The following is a 17,154-nucleotide window of genomic DNA, read 5'->3' as shown; positions in this document are numbered from 1 at the left end:
GCAGGGAAGCAAAAAAATAAACACAGGACCACAACAAGTCTCTATTTTGGTCACTGCAGAAATAACAACAGATTTTTATCAGCAGGTGCTGCCTGCTCAGGGACACTTGTCTTACACAGCAAACAACAGTTTAAAACCAGCTTTGATTCATGAGGCAAAAGCCATATATAGGCAAGAATGACATTAGGCCAATTTATGTCATCTGCTTAAGAACTTAATTACTGTAACAATTCCTGCCACAGGAAGAGAAAAAAACAGAACTAAAGCTAATGAAAATAAGTGTAAAAATTTTTCATACTAAAGGTCAATTTCACATAAGAATTACATTTCAGTACAAGGAGACAAGTTAATCTCTGCTATTACTTACCATACTACAAGGTTGTTTTTTTCCACAATATTGCACAAAATTTGTGGCAAGAAGACATAATACAGAGCCTTTAAATAGGACTTGACAAACTAATATTATAAACAAATGAACATTAAAACATTATAGTAACCTGTAACAGCTCACAGATCCTAACCACTGAAGAAAAAAAAGAGCTTCTCAATTAATGGCCTTGCTGAACAACTTAGAGTGGCAGCATGTAGGCTTACATATTAATCTTATGAAGGCCTTTTTTCAGCTAACTAAAAAAAGGAAAAATCAAGACAGAAGGTTCATAGGCCGTCAACCTATCTTTTGATTAATAAAATGACACTACAACTATTCAAATCCAAAAATCAGTTGCTCCAATTTACCACTTCTAGGCAAGGTTCAGTATCAATTTAAGATCTTGAGATAGCATCTAGACTAACAGACTTCGTAAAATCACTTTTTCACTCAAGAGTCCTGGTAGGAGCACGGTTTATTGGCTACTCCACCAAAACTCCTCTGCCAATTATTTTATCTATTTGAACATACTTTAGAGAAAAGATTCCAGATCAGACATTTGACACAACAGTCTTCCTCGGGGCAATACCCTTATATTCAATCCCCAAAGCAAACTTAAAATGCCCATCTGAAGTAGCACTATCACTTCTGAATCTGTGTCTTAGATTTCCTAACACTAATTACGTTATTAAGCTTAAAAAGAAAAATACAAAGAGTTTAGCCCTAATCCAAATCAGTATTAATGCTGTTGATTCTAAATAAAACTTCATTCCATAAAAATTCCTCGGATAGTGCTACACTTTTTCTCTCTGCAAGAGCTAGCATGAAGGAAATGAAAGACAGTTAATGCTAATTGACTATATTAACATCTTCTGAGCATGAACCAAAATTAGAATAGAGATATAATCCTACAGAAATTCTTTTCCTTCTGTGTGAAATGCATACAAAATTAACTCAAATTCTACAGAAATAATTTAGTTGGTTACTAAGTTTGAGCTCACATATACATAATTTTATGAAAAATGGAGCCTAGTTTCTTATGGATTTGCATCTCATTCCATCTCTCAGACATGTTCTCTATTGTCCAGTGAATACCAAAATAATCCTGCACCTCTCCAACAGCCCATCCCTCCTATTGCAATGTTTGTTTTCCATTTTTATGGAAACTTTGCAACTTTTACCTCTCTGTCAAATGTGATTGCAACTAACAGAAAATCAGATACACATCATGTGTATTATAAGCCAAGTGATTTCATGTCCTCAGGAAGTTAAAAAGTTCTCCTTGCCTTACCTGTTGGTATTCCTTTTCCTTGGCCTTTATTTTCTGTTCTAAACACTGACGAGTGCTCTCAGCATTTTGTCTTTGGCAATTCAGTTCTTCTGACAATCGCTTCACCTTTTGCTCCAACATTTGGACCTATAATAATTTAGTTATCAATCACAAGTGTTAAAGGTACAGGTGATGTTTCATTTACATATACAAGCCCTCACATAAAAAAAAAAAAATCACTGCTGTCAGCTTCTACAATTGTTCTAGCATTCATCTAACCATAGTAACTTTAGCTGGTACCATATAAATTCCTAGCAGTCTGAAGTACAAAACTCATTAATTCTTCCTTATGTTAGTGAGAAAATGTGTGTATATATAAAAAGAGTATATGTACTTTCATGTATATGTATTAGGGATGTATATGTATACATGAGGGTATACAGATACAATAATAAAAACATCTTTAGATTACAAGATAACAAATATATCCTTATATATATTTAAATAATAAGAAAATAGAAGATATATATCTTTACATACTTAGAAAAATAAAAAAACATATAAGATAAATACCTATATATATATTTAGATCATATAATAAGAAAATCAATGGTTTTGACAGTCTGCAGAAAGATGCTACATCTGGCACTAATACCAATTGTATTTTCAGTACATCAGGTTGCTACCAACAAAAGAATGACTGCTAACTGCTAAGCAGCTACATGTTTAGACTCAAAATAAATGGATATTCCACCAAATTTCAGAGTGATTCAGTAAGTTGATTTGGACAGAAAAAAGAAGAAACTATCTTAGTTTATTATAAGAGTATTTTTTACAATTTAAAATTTAATTAAAAAAAAAAATCAGCAGGCTATGTCTAAGTTCATCTCCATGTTAACTTGTTATTTAACTCAGTTGATTATGTCAATATTATGTCACCCAAGAGGGTGAAGCATTGTTCACTTAACTTCCTGAATAAAAAATATCATTTTTAATTTTTATTCCAGATCAAATCTGTTAATGCTAAATATGTACATTTTTTTCCTCAGAGTAAGAAAAATGGCCAAGGGTGAATGGGACACTCATTCTTCAGCAACAAGAGCTATTTATTTAGTTAATGAAACAGTAGAAATAAGAAAATAAGAAGCAGGTAGTTGTATTGGGATGTCAGGTTATTAGGCAGAGACTGCAGGGATTGTGAACTCCTATAAGATCATATGGAAACATGATGGCAGAAAGGCTGCAGATCTCACAAGAAGTGAAAACACTCGATAACACAGAGGTGCTGTGCTTGAGGTCAGTGACTAGTACCAGTGACAGAGAAGTGCACAAGGGGGGTTGCCAGCATTAAATCCAGGTTACATGGCATGAACTAAAATGTAAAATCTCAATGCAGTTCTACTTTCAAAGTCCAGAGTGGGAAGGCAGAGATCCAATTCCAGTGCAAGAAAGAAGAAACAGAACAGAAAGGAGTCACCTTCAGATGGCAGGACCAAAGGAACCTTCTGGGGCAAGATGCACTGCGCCTTAAGGATGTGCCACCCCTCAATTCCAATGGTATTGGAACACTTCCAAGGAGAAGTAGCAAGTCCCACTTCTCCTTGTCCTTCCCCAGGTATCTTTCCAGATACACAACCTTGCCCTTTCCCTTGGGCTGCTTTTAATCCCCTTTGATTCCTTAGTGAAAAAATTCCGCTCTCTTAAACCCATAGAAAATTAACAAGAGAAAATAAAATACGTAATACCCTAATATTTCAGGAAGTTGAATCAAGTCATTTGTGAAATCAAATAAATTATAATCAAGCCCTTTTCAGAGAAATTGAGCTGTCAGACTGGGTCAACTGTGTCTTCCCACAAACTCACCTTGATGATACTGCCTTTATGAAGTCAAGGGACTATGTCAGGTGTTTGAATATCCCTTACCCAGCCAAGACTTCCCCTAAACTAATTCCTCACAGAATTATCAATAGGCACATGTTGCTGTCTCTCTGAGAAGGTAGAGTGATCAAGGTTTACACGCAAAGGTTTATATTTTAAGGGCCAATACAGGAGTTGTGGGAAACATTAGCTCACCAATATATTTAAGCAGCATGCAGAAACTTGCTGACAAACATGGGTAATTATTCTATTCAGAGAAGATACTCACAGAAACATCTTTTCCCCATGCTGTAAATGAATCAAACTAGTAAAGGAAAAAAGTTAAAAGACAAATGAAAATATGAGGATTCAAGGAATAATGACATCTGTGCACTAATTTCAGATTTGTTAAGTGTTGTGAAAAGGGACTTCAGGAAGGTAAGGCAACTTGATTAATAAAAGAAAAGACTTACTTGTTACCTTCTGCACTTTAAATTACTTTAAGCACTGGCATTCTCTTTTTATGCATGATTATCAGCAAAAGTCTGAAACATTTCAGATTTTTATGTGTATTTACATACACTTTGTAAATTCCTGACTATCCAAGTTGTACTATTCTATTGATTTTTACTAAGAAAACTCCTTAGGATTAGGTTTTTTAATTTTTAATTACATTTAGAAACTGCATATATTCTTAATTTTGCACTGCATTTTTACTTAGACACTATTTAAAACAAGAAATTTACAATCCAAAGACTATACCCCCACAACATCCTGTAGTATGAGCAACAAATTCTGATTTTCAGCCAAAGATGCAACAGTCTTTTTCAGGTCAGAACTTGCCACCAGATGTCATTGTTGCTCCATGCAACTTGATCAGTAAATATTTTTCAGAATTTGAATCAATCTTACCTGAGTATGAAAATCATTTATTTAGGTGGTGTAAGAACCTTCCAGAAAATGGGCAACTGCTTATATGTATTAATGGTTTTACATATAATACATATCAAACTAACATATACTTCTCATAGCATAAACTTGATCCTCAGTAACCTCTCAAGAAATTCAGTCTGAGAACCTTGGGTCTCACTAAATGGCTGAAAACTGACACATAGGAATATTGGCAATGAATTGTAAGGACAGTCAGAAAATGCGTGAGGCAACATTTTACCTGTGTGGTAGTTTGATCAAGTTGTGTACTCATTTGGGTCAGTTTATCTCTGGTTTTGTTCAGAATTTTATCCTTCTCAGTTAATTCCAACTTCAATCTGTCCAGCTCCAGTTCAGTTTCTTGCTGCTTATTCATATGGGACCTCTTCAATTTTTCTTGAGCTTGCAATTGGTGTTCTAGGTCTCTGATAATGGAATTTAGTTCTGAATTTAAAAAACAATAAAGATTAAGGATACTTTCTGCTTTGGAAGGTACCTCTTCCAACACACTTCCAAGTATTTAAAATGTTTGATAACAACCCCATTTCCTGACACAGGCAGACACCCTGTGAAATTTTCAGCAAGTTAAAACAAGTTTTAACTCTCTTCTACTATGACATCAATAACAAAACCTATCAGGACTGAAAGACAGTTGACTCTAAATCAATAATTCCTACCTCATGTGAAAGAACACAGAAACATGATAGCTCAGGAGCAAGTGCTGCAAAGGCAAAGACAATTTGTTCCTCCGCTGGTTGATTTTGTTTGGTTTTGTTACTGTTTTTAAACATGCAGAAACATGTCACTTGAAATATCTTTTTATTTTTATAAGCATATCCACTACAAGCATTTGCTTAGGGCAACTGTGCTTCCAAAAGACTTTTCAACTATCTGGTAACTGTAAATGTCCCATTTCATATTTTAATTTTTTTTCTTGTCTCAAAACTGCATACATATAATACTAAACCAAGTAATATTTTCACAGACTCTAACAGTTTATCTTCCATAAAGCACAACACAGTAGAAACACAATTCACAGTAGAAAACCAAGTCATCTACAGGAAGCATTATCCAGAATTGCTACTATCTGGGGGATTTTGTGTTATTGTTTGGTTTTGTTTTGTTTAAAGAAGTCTTGTCTTCCTGATTCTGAATTTGTATGGCTTCCAAGTTCAAAAAGCCACCAAAATTGAAGCTGTGTGTGAGGTATTTGAATGAAGAGTTTGGAGAGTACAGGGACTTTTAAAACAGTGGAAAATCTGTCCAAAGAGTACAAATAGCAGGCTCAAGTGAATTCACAACAAACCAACTATTTCCTCTCTTTCAACTATCAGGTATCAGGAATAATTACTTCTTCATGTCACTATGTACAATACAAGACCATATCCCTGTATTTTGATTGCACTTTTTGCAGCATACTTCATTTTGTGCTTCCAGTAACATCCATCATGGACCAACTGAGTTCTGCACTAAGCATGTTTAATCATCAAACTTTTAAGACAGCTATTACTCAGTCAAAAGTATCAATAGTATAGAAAAATAAGGAAACAATATAATTGAATTTAACAGTGAGATACAATGAAATCCTGAAGAGTTTTTTTTAGCTGTTTTAAGAAGATTGTTCCATGAGCAAAGGTATTAATGGAAAAAGGCATTTTTCCTTTTAGATGATATCCCCTACTCAGCCCAAAAATGTTCCCTTCTAATTCTCATACCCCTTATGTAAAAGGTACCACAGCTTGTAGGTAATCACTGTGTGTGGCTGATCACTGAAAATACACCAGCTACCAACGGGGCTATCTACCAAAGGCATCAGCAAGTATCTTTCTCTTTTCCTTGCTAAAGCACTAATTTCAATAGCTTGCTTCTATCTGCACACCAGTTTCTTGAAACCATACAAGAGACTGCCTCTGGGTCTTAAAGAAATGCATCAGATACCCTGGTTCTGTGCTCTTCGCTGGATCATGAGGGAAGAATTCAAGTTCTCAGAAAAGCTGTTGTCAAACTCATTCTTCTCTGACAGAATACTTGAATTTGTTTCTTTATCCCATGGAAAGGAGGATGCTGCAGAACTTCCCCTTGCAGGTGTTTCTTGGTTTCTAGCTGGTGTCTTTTCCTGTTGCCATGAAAACACGGACGAGGAAGCCTGATGTCGAGCAATCTCTCTGTGACTCAAAGAGTTTTGAGGGTGAGGCTGATTTATTTTCTGTGTCCAAAAAAACAGGAAAAGGATGTACCTTTACAAGGTTTCTTATCCAACACATAACAAAATAACTAATTTAATATTAAGTTAGGTCATCAATATTAATCATTAATATTAATAGGTCATCATCATTTCACATTGTTATAATATCACAGCATCTACCAGTGCAAAGTCCTGATACATGTCATTATTTTTTATGGTATGTAAATTAAATAACTTTAGCACAAGTATCCAAGCATAGCTGATACTTACAAGTACAAACCAGGATATCAAAAAAAGTATTTTGATCTGTATATTTTTATAAGAAACATACATAATTTTTTTGTTTTTCTCAGGAGAGATGCCATCATTTAACTCCTACATATTTAAAAATCAAAGCCTACATTTTTGCAGGCAAGTGAATACAAATAAGAAAAAAAAAAGTCTAGTCTAACATATCTGATATTTGACCAACATTTAGTTCTACTGGAGAAGCACAGGTAAATTCAAAACAGATTTAATTATTTAAACAGAGTACTCCAAAATTGCCATAATAAACTCTTCCAGGTACAAGCTTTCAATATTTTCCCACAGAAAAATAAAACAGAAAAAAATCAGATTTTTTTCCTTCTTAAGTGAAAAAAACCCCACAAACAAACAAAGCCTCAAACAGTAAAGCCCCTATTGTATTTTTAACTGGATTTTGAAATGCAGCTCATTTGAATTACTTTTCTTAAACTAAATCGCTAAACTATGCAATACTCAGTGTGACTTCTCAGTCAAACCAGAGAATATGCTGTTATCTAGAAACAGCTCTGCCAAGACCAGAAATCTATTGTCCAGAATGCTGTGTCCAATCCTGTAAAATAACTTGTTAACAGAGAAAGAGGAAAAGAAAACTAACCATGCATTCAATGACCATTTCCCCTATATGCTGTTTAAATTTATAGGTTCTGAGCCAAAGTTTAAATCCAGAAATAGCCACAATGACAACTAAATGCTTCCTGGAATCATAGACTTAGAGTCTGAATGTATCAGGTATTTCTTCTTCAAGTTATGTTTTCCTGATGTACTACTTCATTATGATTTTTAGGTTGAATTTTATTTACCATCCTAATTATTGCAAGTGTTACAAAACAGTGTGGTCTTCAACTATATTATTCAACTCTTTTTCAGAACACTAATCAATATGCTGAATAGCACAGTTCTCTTTACCAAGCCTTTTCAGGCTCCTCTGCTGACCATTCCCCAGTAAAAATGGACCATTTTTTGCCACTCTGCATTCAATCTTTCCCTTTAAATTTGTAAGAACTCCTCTTATCAAATTTTTTTCCCTTTCATCAGTGTATATTCAACAACATTACACTGAGTCACACTTAACCTACATTTTTCAGATTTGTTCTTTAAAAGAACACCAAAAGGTCTGAAAATATATGAGGTATGATTTTCCTTTATCAGTAAATGGTTGACCTTTTCTCCATATACTTCAATGAATGTATCATGTCATGTTTCTAACAATTTGCCCAGGACAGAAAGTTGGCCTGATTAAACTGTATTTCCTGGAAGCAGCACTTTGTTTTTTTCTAATCGTCCTCCTTTTCTAATAATCATCCTTGTAGTCTTTCAGTATCAAGAGAAGAATGAGGCAACATTGCACATCACAGTGATTCAGCAGTCCCATACTGCAATGTCCTGTCAATTAATGGGCAAATATTGTCTGTATCTGGTGATTTTTTTATTATTATTATTCATTTTACCAATCTAATTTAAGACTACTTCTGACTTTCCAATTTGAGAATGTGCCACAGATTCAACCCCAATGAAAAAAGGCTCTGATATACAAAAGTTTTTAAACCATTACATAGTAAGCACCAAAGATAAAATTATTTCACATTTTCTGCAATGGCTTTTTCCTTGAGGGCTTTCACATCTTATTCATCTTGTTCTCAGAGATCAGCTAATACTGTTCCTCCTTCGTATATGTTTGAATGTCCTATTTTCTAGGTGTGAATTAGTTCTCACAAACTTTTTCAAGGCTATTTTACTATCTTATCATATTTAACTTGGCATAATTGACACTGTTTTATCTTGTTCTTGCTTGCGGGAGACTTCCAGTTTCTGAAGGATGTGTTTTCATTTTTAATGTCTTTCTTTCCTTTGCTATTCAAAGAGGATGGCTTTTCTGAATTCTCCAAGACTACTTCTGAATGGCAATACACATAGATTAATTCTGTTTCTTTTAATAATATAAATTTAACACATTATAAATTTAATATATTAATGTAGAATTATATTTTATGTGATGTACAATATTTTTCACTAGTTTTCCATGTTCACTCAGTGGTTACTTTCTTAGATATCACACAAACCACTCCCAAGAAATACTTACCTTAAGCTGGATGGTTCTCAGTTGTAATTCCAGCTCTTTATTTTCTTGTACTTTTTTCTTGTATTTTTCTTCTAGTTCTTCAAACTTAGCATCTACAAAGACATGATGACTAATTCTTCACAATCTGCCTTAGTCCAACCACTTTTTCACCCAATGCAGCCAGGTTTCTTACACCTATGGGCTTATAGGACCCTTCTAGCTTGCAACATTCTAGGATTCAATGATCTTAATGAATTTAAGACTCCATCTTTCAAAGGAAAATATCTCCCCAGGAATACAATTTTAAATACAGTTAGGTAAATCATTTTAATCTTATCCCTATTTCAGGAGTGCTGTGCTTAGTGGAATGCAGTGGAACTGCTCCCCTTTTCAGATATGCATAAAGAAAATAAAGGAACAAGAATGTAAGAGATTATCTCAGATTTCCCACTGGAGTAAGACTGAGATACCACAATCAGAATATTTGTTCATAGCACTGAAAGAGGTAAGTAACACGTAGAACATTGAACACAACAAAGATTTTCAGCATAAAGAGCATAAGGGTGTCTGGCTACAGAATTCTCCAACTTAAGGAAACTTCCTGTTGTTTTTCCAGTTCATTCAAATATTTTAAATCTTTTTGATGTTACTAATTTGAAGATAGAAGTGATGCTTTGAAATGGATACAGAGCATTAATTGCATAGATTATAATGCATAGTAACAATCTAATCAAAAAATAAATTTCCAAAGAAATAACACATTTAACTGTTGACTGCATTTTAGTTAAGGTAACTGTGGTACAGGGAGAAAGAAATTTGTTTTCCAGGACATGAAGGGAAAAGGTGACACCAGGAACATGCATTCAAAAGATTGCTGCAGTCTGTCGAAGGATACTTTATTACTATTCCATGTCCATCAATGCAGCATTGAAAAGATGTAATATTTGTGATGTGTTCAATCTGCACTAAATTTTTAGAATTGAAACCTAGGGTGCAACAAATTAGATACTCTCATAATAGCTTATGTAAGAGAGGATAGGCAACTCAGTAAAAGTGTAATGTTTGAAATACTCAACCTTCCAAGAAAACTGACAGTCAACTATCCGTTCTGGCTGAAGAAAAGGATCATTTACCATTACTACTTTGAACTGGTGTTAAAGGAGCAGTAAAACTTTTCTGTGGAGTGCCACTGAATGATACATCTCCTACAGTCAATGTTTGCTGACTTCTCTCAAGCTCACACTTGCATCTGTTTAGGAAAGAAGCAGAAGCATAAATTAATAATGGAAACTAAAAAATTAATTAGTTATTTTAAGAGCCTAACATATATTAATAAGTTATATGATTCTAAGAACTTAAAGATGAAGGCAAGACACATCCATTGAAAAATTCTAGGTGGTATAACACAAAAACATGAAAATATTTTATTTAAAGTTCCAGTGTACTTAATCAAGTACATAGGAGGCAAGGCTAAAACACAAAATCAAATTCTAAGCAGATGAAAATCAGAACTGTTTGAGGTCTGACTGTATGAAGCTGTAGTTCAGCTAAACATACCCAAATGACTGTAAGCACTGAGAATATCAAACTCTTACTCTTCAGTGAACATCTTTATGGGCAGGAAACATAATTTTCAGTTGTTATGTTCTGTTACTGCACACTTTCAGAAAACTATGCATACCTCAAACATGGCAAGGGAATACTCTCCACTCAACAGGCTATTTTTCATGTGTCCCATTCACATCACTACCCAAAACAGCACAGTATTTGAGGGACTTTTGTGAGCTTGAAGAGTTACCAGGGCATCCAAGGAAACCATATAACTATTTCAGATACCATAGGACCACTTTTGTCCTGTTCAGTGAGCACAGGTTAATGACAGTCCCAGTGCCAGTCCCACTGCATCAGTGACTCCACACTTGCCTTTCCGTTCCCCCCCTCTTTTACAGCTCAATGCCAAGAACTCCTCTCCCAGAGGACCATCATTTGGGATGAAGTGGCAAATGACCACACACCAAACAAAATACAGACAAATACAAAATCACAAACAGTTGCCAAGAATGAGGTGCAATGCAGTAACTGGTATTTTGCAATGAACAGTTATGTAAAATAATATAATGGGAAGGGAGAACACAGCAAACAAGACTTAATTTTGGGAACAGATAAATGGAACACGTATCCTCAGTTCACAACCTCTTTGTCCCAACTTTTGACAGCAGATACAGAGAACATTAGTGAGGTTCAATCAACCCTGTTGAATCTCACTAGATTCTTTACTGATGGATCTCAGCAACTCCTTGAACAAAGCTGGTGCTTCTACATGCCATAAATTGTGTTGTATTATTTCTCACAGCTGTCAAATAACTCTTTAGTTTTCACAAAAATCAAAGAGGAAAAAAAACAAAGGAGCAACACAGCTTCCTCTTTATTCGCTTCTATTAGGACCTGTATGAGGCATTAGCAAAAACATGACAAAATAACCATTGTAAATATGTTAGAGACATACAGCAAGTTCTCACCTTTTCAGTTCTTGTTCTAGCCTTTCAATGTCCTTCTTGCAGGAATTCAGCTGACCTGACTGAATGTTGACTTGAGATTCTTTTATTTGAAGATCATGTGAAATTTTCTGCTTTGCTTTCTCAAGATTATCACATAACTCCATCAAGCTCTGGTTTTCTCTTTTTAGTATTGCAGATTCATTTTTTTCATTTTCAACCTAGTTGGAACACAGAGACGTTTTTGAAATTATCAACTCCTCTCTATACTTCAGTGCATTTATTATTTTAGTAACACAAAATTTACATGCTTTTATTTTCTTCCTAACACTTTAAAATCCTGACAGCTTCAAAAACCTCAGATGTACACATTGTTTAAATATTCTTGGGTGTGAACAAATCCCACATTTCCTAAAATTCAACTCAGTAACATTAACAGTTTCTATTTATTGACAAGATACGAGCTCTTCAAAAAATTCATCAATCCCTAAATACTAATAATCATCATTAGTCCACATTCTTCACTGATCATCTCACTTCCCTTTCCAGCCTATCTTAAGCAGCCAGAAGACATTGGTTCACTCCACAAAGTGTGCACAATAATTATCAAAGGTCACAGCATTGAAGACAGAATCTGGCAGGAAAGATGTCCTTCTCCACCCTGGAGGAGCATCCAAGGTACATCATCTTTGGCACAATGTTGCTCTTCTGACCAAAAATTGTATTTCCCACTGCTGCTTCTGAGAGCCTTAAAGCACCCTTCCCTTTTTTGGGGGAGAGCACAGCAATTCCTTGGAATGGTTGAAACACTTTCCTGGAAACTCACAGGAAGAAACTGCTAGGCTTAAGATTTTCTAGAAAGTTGTAGCAATCTAAAGGGAATAACACACAACCTTTGTGAATTGTCTCTGAGCTGAGCTGTAATCAAATATTCAAAAAAAAAATGGAAATGGGTCACTGCTGACCTGAAGCATGGCAGGACCCTGACTAATCAGGTCTTTAGTCCCCTGGTTAGAGGGCTGATGGTTAGATGAAATGTAAAATTACAGCTGTAAAAATGAAAAGGAGCACCAAATCCTAAAACTCAGTCTCTACAAGGAAAAAACTAAGGAATAACATAAACTAAGATTTTAAGTAGGCAATTACCTATTGTAAGCAAGGTGAAATAAGGAGAGGCTACCAACTGAGCAATTCTGGTATATGAAACAGGCCCAGTCACTATCCCGGATTTTAACAGGTATAACAACAAAATGTTTATTTTCCTAATCATAAAGAGCTGTAGAAAACCTTCAAAGTACACATAAATATCTAGAAATAAACAATCATACCAAACAGATAGGAAGCAGGAATGATATTGACAACCAAAAAGAAATAAACAGAGGGAAGAACATGATTAGTATTAAGTAAGATGAAGACAAACAGCTTATTCTGTGCTACATTGCCTTTCAGTCAGGGAGAAGAAGCAAAGCAGTAATCCATTCCATAACAACCACCAGAAAATAAACTGTTATAACAGCGTTTGGCATGGAAAATGGTATTTTGCGTTACCTTCTGCTTCTGTTTCTGCAAAGCTGCCTCCAAAGTCTCTAGCTGGTATTGCCTTTGCTGACGCTCCTTTTTAAGTTTATCCACTTGACTTTCCAGCTCATGGATCTTCTGCAGGACTCTGGGGGAGAGGCCCTCTTTCCATTCCTCCACAGCCCAGCTCATACTGGCCGGATTCTTGTTTCACATAAATGGATAGTGTTATGCCTGAAACACAAAGACAACTACAGTGAGACCTTCCAAGAGGTTAAGCAAGCGCCGCTTTTAAAGAAATTGCATTTTTTAAGCTTAGTAGCGATTAGAATGCAGTATTCCATAACCTTACTGACTAGGCTTCCTGATCTAAACACCAAGCAGCACCTTAAAATATTAGCTCCTATTTTGACACACTTCTACGCAGTTAAGAGAAGATTATAAAATCTCGCTCAAAAGAATCGCCGGGCAACAACTCGGTTTATACTCTTATGGCTGCGTTCGACAGCTATATACCTCAGGTGGCGTCTCCTTGCAAAAACACACAGCTCCGTAGGAGGCGTCAGCGACGCTTCTTTATTTACTTTTCAAAGCAACGCAGCTGAGCTGGGGGCATCTCAGAGTAACTAAAACGAGATACCAACGACTAGCAGAGAGAGCCCTAACTGGACAAGGGGGCTGCCTGTCACCGTCAGCCCCGCATCCAACCACTCACCCACCATTAAGCGCCGACCGGAGCACGGCGACAGCAACTGGAACCCGGCAACAGCGACTGGAACCCGGCAACAGCGACTGGAGCCCGGCAACAGCGACTGGAGCCCGGCGACAGCGACTGGAGCCCGGCGACAGCGACTGGAGCCCGGCGACAGCGACTGGAGCCCGGCGACAGCGACTGGAGCCCGGCGACAGCGACTGGAGCCCGGCGACAGCGACTGGAGCCCGGCGACAGCGACTGGAACCCGGCGACCGCTGCCGGCACAGCCGGTGTCCCCAGCCCCTCACGGCCGGACGCGCTCCCGCCGCGACTCAAACCCAGCGCCACCGCCCCACGGCCGTTTGCGCCCGCCCCCGCCATGCCGCAGCCCTGCACGGTGATTGGCCCGATCGCCACGCTGCTCGCCACCCTGTCGCCAATGGGAGCGCAGCGTGGCGGCGCCCGCCCTCCTGAGTGGCTGGTTCGGAAGCGTTCAAACTCCATTGGAGGCGGCGGCGCAGGCGCGTGGAGGTGCCGAGGCCGTTGCCCTCAGCTGGGTGGGGCGGTGCCCGCAGTTGGGCGGGGTGAGAGGCGGGGCGTGAAGGGGATGAGGATGGGGAAAGCGGTGAGGATGAAGGCAGCACTTGTGGGGTCTAATGGCGGTGTCACATCTTTGTCCAAACCCACTTTCCCGACCCCAAAGAGAACCTGAGAAAAAAACCTTTCTGAGAAAAGGAGTGACAACGCGCTGTCCCGGTCCTCATCCATTCACTGGGAAAGACCAGTGGAAGGTTCCTGAAGTGCTTTCTATTCAGTTCTGCTCCTGCGGCTTGTTTTTTCTTTAGTTTGGTTTTTGTTTGGTTTTTTTCTTTTTTGCTTTTTTTTTTTGTTGTTTTTTTTTTTTTTGAGGCGATGGGAGGCAATTTAGCCAAATATTACACATTTTCTACCCGGAAATACAAACAGTGAAAATGCCCCAAATAGTTTGTAAGTATGGTCTAACACAGAGCACAGAATGGACATGGTAACAGTGAAGGCTGAAGGATTCTAAAGTTCCTGTGAAGTTCCCTGGGTACCTGTGACTGGTTTTTCAAATCCTGTGCTATTCCCCTCCCTATCCCACGACCACCTCTCTGCGGGGAGTTTTGGATTGTTCCTTTCCATCAGAATCCGTGACTTGTGATTCTACGATCTGATTATCATTTTACCTATTTAAATGTACTGCCTCCTGTAACCGTTCTGAGAATATTTACTCAAGCACTGTTCTTTTAATCATATTTAGGAAACCGAGTTAAACAAATCTTCCCTGAAAAGTTAAACAGCTCACCAGTCAGCTGGTGAGAGCTCTGATTGTAAATAAATATGGCACAACAAACTCACCAGCACATTGTTAAAAAGTCTCCAAACTGTCTTCTGAACAAAACAAGCCATTGCAGTGATGGAACTGATCCATCATAAATGCTTCTTCACAAATTACAATTAAAAAAAACAAAACAAAACAACCAAACAGGCTAGAAATTTCCATGCAGGTGTTCCTGAGGGAACAGCACAGAACAGCAGTGGAACAGGAACTACTTTAGAAAAGTGGAAAACCCTCACACAGTACTGCCAAATAATTAATGAGAGCTGAGAACCAGTCTGAACTGAAGGGGATCCTCTGCATGGTGGACAAGGAGCAAATGTTCTGTAAGAATAAAATACCCATTATATGCTACTTTCAGTAAGTGTTTCCCATTGGACAGTAACAAATGCTACTTAATCAATTGTAGAAGCCAAAGAGTTTTCAATTTCTACAGATAATATTACAATGGGACTACTGATGGACATGGAGCTCTAGCATTTAAACCAGTTCATCATGATTAATCCCTCAGGGAAGACTTCAGTGAAACAGCTTCAACTTCCAAGACTGGTGGCGTATTTTTCAGAAGGGAATGAATAAGTAGAGGCAGTCTCCAACATTCTTACAAGGCATGAAAAATGAAAATCAGCTGGTGTGTGCAGAGCTTTTAACAGTCTGATTGACATCTGGATAACTGAAAGGGAACCTGACCATTGTTTTCAACTTAAATATAAGAAAACACTTCTTCTGAAGCTGATTTCTAAGAATGGTCAGGTTTTCACTGGATTAATGATTTACAAATTAATTCTTTCATATTTGACAGTCTTTATGTAACCATTGCAGGAATTAACTAATTATCATGAAAGATAAAAAGACTCATAAGGAGTACAGAAACTTGCTTTTTCTTTTGCCACATCAACTTATTCTGCACAACACCTTTGCAAGTGTCAAGACATTAATTACCAGAAGTAAATATAAGAATAAAAATATTAGTAAATGTAAGATTGAATTATGAGATACAAGAAGAAGATCAAATTCTCTGAAAAAATAATAAGTTATGAAGAATATTATAAGCAACCATCAGTTTGTCTAACACTTGTAATTATTTTCATTATTCTCTACTGGCTAGAATTCTTAAGATCTTTCTAAGAGGCTCTCAAAATCCCCTATTTTAGAGTTCCCCATGATTTTGAGCAAAGACTACCTCAAGTCTCGTGAATTGGCTTTTCTCTGTCCTTGAAATTCCATTCAGTTTTTGCCAAATGCCAAAATCACCATTTAAGCTTTCTCACCTGCATTCCTTACTGCAATTTCTAATTAGGGGCTAAAACAGTAGGTAGAATAGTAAAGCCACTAAAGGTTAAACTTGTATTGCTACAGCTTATGTCAGAGCATGTGATGGAACAAAACCAGAAGGGAAAGAAAGGAAAAGAGCGTCTGATGAGAAAATCTTCCCCTACTTGGATACTTCAAGAGGCAGAAATCAGATGGAGCTTTTCCTCCGTATTCTTTCTTGCCGAACTCAGAATCCATCAGGAAAAGCCAAATTCATGTAAGTGTATATATAAATACATATGCACATCAAAGGGCACTTGGGGAGCTGAAGCAATCCCGTTCACCCAGGGAAAGATAAATGGGCTGGGTACTTTGTGTCTGATGGTGTTCCACCTTCCCAACTTCCCTGTGGAGGCACCAGAGGCAAACACTTTGCCAGGCTGGGTGTGAAAGAGAAGACAGATCATTTTCCTTAGCCTCACCCAAACCCCACCCTGTACTAAATGATGCCTCTTGCCTCTGGAAAACAGAATTCCCCATCTCTGCCAATGCAAGAATGTAACTGAGAATGTGGTAGCAGTTTAGGTGTCAGTACTGCAGCTGCACAGTTAAGTCTGCACTACTAGAACCCAGCGAGCTACTGTTGTAAAATATGTTTCGTTGTTTGTACACCCTTAGATTTCCTGTTCTTCACGCGGTTTTTCACAGAACACACAGCTTGTTTGGTGAACAGAATAAATGTTAAGGTGGATGCCATTGGGATGCATAGAGAACCTTGCATCTTAAATTACTCAACAGCCTTTTGCTCTTAGAAAAGGTTGAAGTGACCTGCACAATCTGTTTTCATAGTTTATTA

General features: G+C 37.3%; 1 protein-coding gene across 1 annotated transcript in view; it reads right to left on the bottom strand.

The window, feature by feature from the left end:
• Positions 1-13,185, bottom strand: part of CENPF (centromere protein F) — a 34,682-nt gene extending 21,497 nt beyond the window's left edge. Inside the window, exons 1-7 of the mRNA XM_058835636.1 lie at positions 13,021-13,185; positions 11,497-11,693; positions 10,111-10,226; positions 8,999-9,090; positions 6,366-6,633; positions 4,669-4,871; positions 1,662-1,787 (exon numbers count right to left, since the gene is read on the bottom strand). Of these exons, the coding sequence (XP_058691619.1) occupies positions 1,662-1,787; positions 4,669-4,871; positions 6,366-6,633; positions 8,999-9,090; positions 10,111-10,226; positions 11,497-11,693; positions 13,021-13,182 (1,164 nt within the window). The 5' untranslated portion in view covers positions 13,183-13,185. The remainder of the gene's footprint in view (positions 1-1,661; positions 1,788-4,668; positions 4,872-6,365; positions 6,634-8,998; positions 9,091-10,110; positions 10,227-11,496; positions 11,694-13,020) is intronic.
• Positions 13,186-17,154: the final 3,969 nt, after the last annotated feature.

The sequence above is a fragment of the Poecile atricapillus genome, chromosome 3 (genome assembly GCF_030490865.1).
Source record: "Poecile atricapillus isolate bPoeAtr1 chromosome 3, bPoeAtr1.hap1, whole genome shotgun sequence".
Lineage (NCBI taxonomy): Eukaryota > Metazoa > Chordata > Aves > Passeriformes > Paridae > Poecile > Poecile atricapillus.
The sequence above is the reverse complement of the archived record's forward strand: the minus strand, read 5'-3'. Positions and strand labels throughout refer to the sequence as shown.